The sequence below is a fragment of the Procambarus clarkii genome, chromosome 22 (assembly GCF_040958095.1).
Source record: "Procambarus clarkii isolate CNS0578487 chromosome 22, FALCON_Pclarkii_2.0, whole genome shotgun sequence".
Taxonomy (NCBI): domain Eukaryota; kingdom Metazoa; phylum Arthropoda; class Malacostraca; order Decapoda; family Cambaridae; genus Procambarus; species Procambarus clarkii.
This window is the reverse complement of record NC_091171.1, coordinates 35,531,083-35,538,582: the sequence shown is the minus strand read 5'-3', so window position 1 is coordinate 35,538,582 and position 7,500 is coordinate 35,531,083. Positions and strand designations below refer to the sequence as shown.

The 7,500-nt window shown below is 45.3% G+C and overlaps 1 protein-coding gene across 1 annotated transcript in view; it reads right to left on the bottom strand.

The window, feature by feature from the left end:
- Positions 1-6,082: 6,082 nt before the first annotated feature.
- Positions 6,083-7,500, bottom strand: part of LOC138367360 (Friend leukemia integration 1 transcription factor-like) — a 7,815-nt gene continuing 6,397 nt past the window's right edge. The window contains exon 3 of the mRNA XM_069328841.1: positions 6,083-7,495. Within this exon, the coding sequence (XP_069184942.1) occupies positions 6,840-7,495 (656 nt within the window). The 3' untranslated portion in view covers positions 6,083-6,839. The remainder of the gene's footprint in view (positions 7,496-7,500) is intronic.

The window sequence follows — 7,500 nt, the reverse complement described above, 5'->3', positions numbered from 1 at the left end:
GAACTAAATCAAACACCTTGCTTTAGTTTAGCATTTCAATGTAGTTAAGGCATGAATATGACTTGCCTTGCATGGGGTCAATAGACCATCTGCAGTGTTCTCATTTCTTAGGTTCCTTGGGAGATTGAGCAGCCTCCTTATCTGTTTGCTGTTATCTCCATAAACATATCTGAAGCAAAGTTTAAGATCGCTGCTTGGTACGCGTCTATTGGTGTAAATAGGAGAGGCTCCCTTGTCCCATCTTGCTGGAATGGGAGATTAAACACCCATTTTGTTGAAGTGGGTATGAGATACGATGGTGTGGGTATGGGACATCCTAGTTTGGGTATGGGGCACGCCGGTGTGGGTATGGGACATCCTAGTGTGGGCATAGGACACGCCGGTGTGGGTATGGGACATCCTAGTTTGGGTATGGGACACGCTGGTGTGAGTAAAGAGGAATATATGGCTCCAGGTCCATTCCTTACTCATCAGGAAGAGCACAGAGGAACGCCGTCAACGTTGGTGGGACGGACAACATTCTTGCGAGACGGACTGATATTTCCTTTGAGTCTCCGAGAGTCTGGGAGACTCTGCCACACCCCCTTCCCAGGACCATCCCCCCCACACCACTCATTCACTCACCCATCTTCGCAACTCTCACCACAATACCTCTCACATACCTTTCTCCCGCCTGACTCATCCTTCTATCTCATTCATCCTGCCGTTCATCACACTAAAGCAATTATAATTTACCCCGTAGAGCGTGAGTGACCATTGGACAGCGTTACTCATCTTGTGAGTGAACCCACCACCGTAGCAGCCGGTTCAGCACCCACCTACTCATCAATAGGAAGAAAACTCTTACCCAGACGCGGCTGAGACTCTTTCGACTCATCAAATAGTCAAGTCAAATCCCCATTTGCCCCTACCTGGGGTCTGACAGCTGAGTGGATAGCGCTCGGGATTCGTAGACCTAAGGTTCCGGGTAAGATCCCCGGTGGAGGCGGAAACAAATGGGCATATTTTCTTTCACCCTGATGCCCCCTGTTTACCTAGGAGTAAATAGGTACCTGGAAGTTAGACAGCTGCTACGGGCTGCTTCCTGGGGGTGTGTAACAAAAAGGAGGCCTGGTCGAGGACCGGGCCGCGGGGACGCTAAGGCCCGAAATTATCTCAAGATAACCTCAAGAAGATAACCTGCCAGTTGCTGATAATTGCCATTTACTCTGCCTTTTAAAAACCTGTTATTTGCATCGTTAATTATCCATTATTTAACTCACGCTCTTTCCTCACCTTAAATACTCACCGTCTTGTATTATAGCTTCTATACGCTTTTACTCACATCAATTCGTCACTATAACTTTCACTCGTTATATCTCACTCACATTCACTCACCACCACCAACATTTTTTTCGTATAACAACATTCTTTTTCCCCCACTCACCAGACTTTCACTCACCACCACATCCTGTTCACACTCACCACACCTCACTCACCCTCATACCTAACACTCGGCACAATCATCACAACAACAATTGTTACTCACCACTATCACCATCAAAATCAACAACTCTACTTATAACATAATCCTTACTCACCATCACCACACCATCTCGTGGTGTGGTGATGGTGATGTGGCTTACATTAACCTCAGTAACTTACACTGACCCCAGTAACTTACACTGACCCCAGTAACTTCCACTGACCCCAGTAACTAACACTGACCCCAGTAACTTACAATGACCCCAGTAACTAACACTAACCCCAGTAACTATTACAGACCCCATTAACTAACACTGACCCCAGTAACTATTACAGACCCCAGTAACTAACACTGACCTCAGTAACTAACACTGACCCCAGTAACTAACACTGACCCCAGTAACTTCCACTGACCCGAGTAACTATTATAGACCCCAGTAACTAACACTGACCCCAGTAACTTCCACTGACCCCAGTAACTAACACTGACCCCAGTAACTTACACTGACCCCAGGAACTTACACTGATCCTAGTAACTTACACTGATCCCAGTAACTTACAATGACCCCAGTAACTTCCACTGACCCCAGTAACTTACACTGACCCCAGTAACTTACACTGATCCTAGTAACTTACACTTACCCCAGTAACTTACACTGACCCCAGTAACTTACACTGACCCCAGTAACTAACACTGACCCTAGTAACTATTACAGACCCCAGTAACTAACTCTGACCCCAGTAACTATTACAGACCACAGTAACTAACACTGACCCCAGTAACTAACACTGACCCCAGTAACTATTACAGACCCCAGTAACTATTACAGACCCCAGTAACTTACACTGACCCCCAGTAACTATTACAGACCACAGTAACTAACACTGACCCCAGTAACTATTACAGACCACAGTAACTAACACTGACCCCAGTAACTATTACAGACCACAGTAACTAACACTGACCCCAGTAACTATTACAGACCACAGTAACTAACACTGACCCCCAGTAACTAACACTGACCCCAGTAACTAGCACTGACCCCAGTAACTAACACTGACCCCAGTAACTAACTCTGACCCCAGTAACTAACACAGACCCCAGTAACTAACACTGACCCCAGTAACTAACACTGACCCCCAGTAACTAACACTGACCCCAGTAACTAGCACTGACCCCAGTAACTAACACTGACCCCAGTAACTAACACTGACCCCAGTAACTAACACTGACCCCAGTAACTAACACTGACCCCAGTAACTAACACTGAGCCCAAATTGACAATGGGAATGGATAGATAAATGGATAGATATTATGAAGAGGTTGATGTATAGATGGATAGGTGGATAGATGGATGGAGAGATAGACAGGTGAGTAGATTGATGGATAGGTGGGTAGATAGATAGACACATAAATGAATGAATAGATTGATAGATACATGAATAGAAAGATGAATAGGTGGATGGATAGATATATGGATGGGTGGAAAGAATGATGAATAGATAAGTAGACAGATATGTGGATAGATAGATGTACTGATATATAGATGGATAGATATATAGATATATTGACAGATATATGGATAGATGGGCAGAGAGATGTATAGATAGATGGACGGATAGGTTGGAAGGATAGATAGATAGATAGATGAATAGGTGGATGGATAGATAGACGTGTGGATTCAAATTAGATGGATGGATAGATGGGAGAGAGAGAGAGACAGACCCGGGCAACACCGGGTAACCCTCTAGTAATCTCTATATACTATAAGAAGTAATGCCTGATAGTCCACAGCTGGAGAGCGGAAGGATGGCGCCGGCCTTATCCAAACTTGTAAGGGTGACTGGTCTGTGGTACGGGACAGACATAGGCTGGTCATGGTAGACCTAAATTAAAATGATTTAAGAAACAGTAACAGTTATTTACCCTCTCCCGGACCCCTGCTCCCCCCCCCCCTCAACCATTCGAGTCTCACGGATTCAATTCTGGCCAAAACTGAAATGTTGGGGGAGACGACCCAAGATTTTTTTGACGTCATCAGCATAACACATTATTACAAAGAGAAGTTTCGTTGCTCCTTAATACAAAATTATATTTCTTTTTATGAAAGGGAAGAGGGGCTAAGCCTTTGGGGGGGAGAGGGGGGGGAGGGCGCCTGAAAGGTGGAGATGGGGGTGGAGGGGGGAGGGAGGGGGGAGGGAGGGGGGAGGGAGGGGGGAGGGAGGGGGGAGGGAGGGAGGGAGAACGTTGAGAAGGGCGGGAGGGGAAGGGGAGGGATAGGGAGGGGATGGGGAGGAACCGAGGGGAAAGGGCAGGAACGGGTGGGGTGAGTGTGAAGGATGAGGGGTGGGGGATGGGTGGGGGGGAGGACGTAGAGAGATGGATGGATAGATTCATGCAAAGATTGATGGATAGATAGATAGATAGATGGTTGATAAGACAGAGTCCGATGCAGAGATAAATGGTTGGATAGATCGATAGATGAGTAGATTGAGGGATAGATAAGTACATGGACAGATAAATAGATGAATGCATTGATAGACGGACTGATAGACGGATGGAAAGATGGATGAATATATCTTTAGAAGGACGGATAAATTGATGGGTGGATAGATGGATAGATTAATTGATGGGTGGATAGATGGACGGATAAATTGATGGGTGAATAGATGGATAGATTAATTGATGGGTGGATAGATGGACGGATAAATTGATGGGTGGATAGATGGACGGATAAATTGATGGGTCGATAAATGGATGGATAGACGGATTGATAGGTGGATAGGTAGATGGATGAATAGATAGATGGATATATAGAAAGACAGATGGATAGATGAATGGATGTATATATGGATGCTCAGATGTATGAATAGAAAGATGGATAGATGAACTGATATATGGATAGATGGACAGACAGATGGATGGGTGTTTCGATGGATAGATTGATGGATAGGTAGATGGATGGATGGATAGATGGACATATAGATGGATAGATAGATAGACGGATGGATAGACATATTGACTTATGGATGGAAAATTATAAGATGAATTTGCTGGATAAATAGATAGACGATAAATGGATATTTGAATGGATAGATAGATGGAAGGATAGACAGATAGATGGATAGATAGATAGACAACGACTGAATGAAGCACTTGCTATTAGGTAGTATTCTGGTAGACTTTTTTTTGTTTTTCCTGAACACTTGTTAAGAATTTTCTTCTCCTAAAACCCCCTAATTTTTGTCATTGCATATTTAGCAAACATATGCATCATTTAGCACTCAATTGGAACGAAGTGAGCGTGAAAATTCCCTGGTTCATGCGAAAGAGGCAGGTGTGTGTGGACAGAATTCACTTGTCTGCACCTCGCCTCTGTGTGTGTCATTCTGGAAGGTAGAGGTAGATATTATTCTACCTCCAGATGTTATTCTGGAGGTAGAGAATCTACGCGTGTGTTTGCGATACGCATTTTGTAAGCTGGTTATTATATACCCGCGTTAGCAGCGCTTTTTGTGTGTGTTGGAGCGGTTGAATGTGAGATATCGTGTTGGGTTGGATTATTAAAACTCAGTTGATTTGTGGCGCTGTTCTGCATGTTTGGGGTGAGCGACTTGTGATATGTCCGTGGACAATCAATCAGAAATCAGTTATAAGTGAATTTGTGAGTGATCGAGGGGACCCATTTGTATGTATAGGTGGTTCTCATAGTTTGACCACCGTAATGTTTACGTTGGGGGTACACAACATAGACATTGTGGCGCACTAGATGAAATAGCAAGATGTAGGCGATGAGTCACAATAACGTGGCTAAAGTATGTTGACCAGACCACACACTAGAAGGTGAAGGGACGACGACGTTTCGGTCCGTCCTGGACCATTCTCAAGTCGATCAGTCCATTCTCAACCGACTTGAAAATGGTCCAGAACGGACCGAAACGTCGTCGTCCCTTCACCTTCTAGTGTGTGGTTTGGTCAACAGCAAGATATATTAATCAATACTGGCACGTTATTCCTGCCTCGCCTTGGTACTGTTATTCCCAACACCAAACAAGTTATGAGAGACAAATTTGACCAATTCCATTAATTTGATATATATTAATTCAAACAAATTACATTAAAATTTGTTCATTTAAGTTATATGAGAGTTTCGTAACGTAATATTCATTCTCCTTCCTGTCCCTTGTAGGGCTAAACGGGCACTGATCTTCGCAGTCTTATGCCTCTGGAATAAGCCCCAATGCGAGAAAATACTGAAGCCATGCAATTGGATCGAACTACCGTACAGCTTCTATATGTTCTCATAGATCCATCAAGTTGTTATTTCATTGTAAACTTCACGATGACGCCCAAATATTGACTTTCCTCTTTAATATTATTGTTGGTGTCATCAGCATTTGTAATGTTATTGTTTTTATATGTTTTCTAACTTTTGTAACAACAATTATATATTATTTTTTATTCTGAACTTCTTTAAATCTAAATATTTTATGCTGGGAACTTCAAATTACAAAATTTCTTTATATATTCCAGAAACTAAGCAAACATTAAATCCTTATAACTCTTCGTTTTGAATAGATTAAGTCATGTAAGGCAGCACATGAAAACCACAAAATATATAATTACAAAAGATTTTATTATACAAAGTCCTAAAAGATAAAAAAATCTTAAATATATAAATAGTATCACAGATGTATTTACAAAATAAAACAAAAGAGTGAGTTTGTACAGGGAGGCCGTGAGGACGCGGTCAGTGGCCTCCGGGACCTAACACAATCAGAGATCACAGAAGCTAACGCGTCAGGACTCACCCTTGACACAGAGGTCCAACGTACCGGGCTCCAAATTCCAACATACACGGTACCTGGTAGTGTCACTCCCCCAGTACCCGGTAGTAGTAGTAGTGGCAAGTCCCCGGTACTGCCAGTGGGCCGTGTCCGGGAAGTGGCTGTGCCAGGGGAGTGGGAGGGGGAGCGTATGGGTGGTCCGTCTCCGCAAGATGCGAGGTACACGCAAGTTGCGAGGCACACGCAAGTTGCGAGGTACACGCAAGATGCGAGGTAGACAAGACGCGTTTTGATTACAACAATACTAAGGCTTAGCTATCTATCACTTGGTCGCTTCGCGGTATCACAGGAGTGGTAAGGCTCGGCACAGGTACTTGGTACTGGTACTTGGTACAGGTACTGGTACTAACACTGGTACAGTTACTGGTGCTCTTCACCGGTAGAACTCCTTCGCAGGGGCCGCGAACACCCCAGTCACCTGAGATCGTTTCCTCCGTCGTGTGACCCCCTCTACACGACATTTTATGCCGGCGAGGGACGCACGTGAGAGCTAGATGGGAAGGAGGGATGAGGGGAGAGGGAGGCCCCTACATCCATGGACGCGGGGAAGGTGTACCAGGATTCCCTGAGGACCAATAGTGAGTTGGGGAGGACACGGAGGCGGTGCTGAGAGCAGCGCTGAGGAAGGCGAGATCTGGGGGTGGACGGGACTGGGAATCACTCTGCTGTGTCTGCTGCAGTTGCTCCAGTGCACGGAAGTCGAATCTATAGGCGTAGCGCTTGCCGTGTACCTTCGTCATGAGGTTCCTGTCGTAGTAGTATCGTAGCGCGCGGGAGAGCTTGTCGTAGTTCATGTTGGGTTTGGACTTGCGTTCTCCCCAGCGGCGAGCTACTTCATCAGGGTCGAGGATCTTGAACTCTCCTGCTGTACCTTCCCAGGTGATGACGGAGGCGTTGGCTGCATCTGACAGCAACTCCAGCAGGAACTGCCACAGCTGGATCTGACCTGATCCCTGAGCGGACAGTTTGACACAGAGTGGGCCTAAGATCTCATACGGGTCACCCTCGATCTGGTCATCTTGAGAGTCACCTTCAGCTTCTAGAACATCCGGAAACTCGTCCTGTGGGAGGCTGCGACCGTTGTTACCAAGAAGGATGTCGAGGTGCTGAGCTAAAACTCGACCCGAGTTGTTGCCAACCTTGCGCTGAATCTGGCTTCTGGTCAGTCTGCAGAGTTCACAGCCTGGG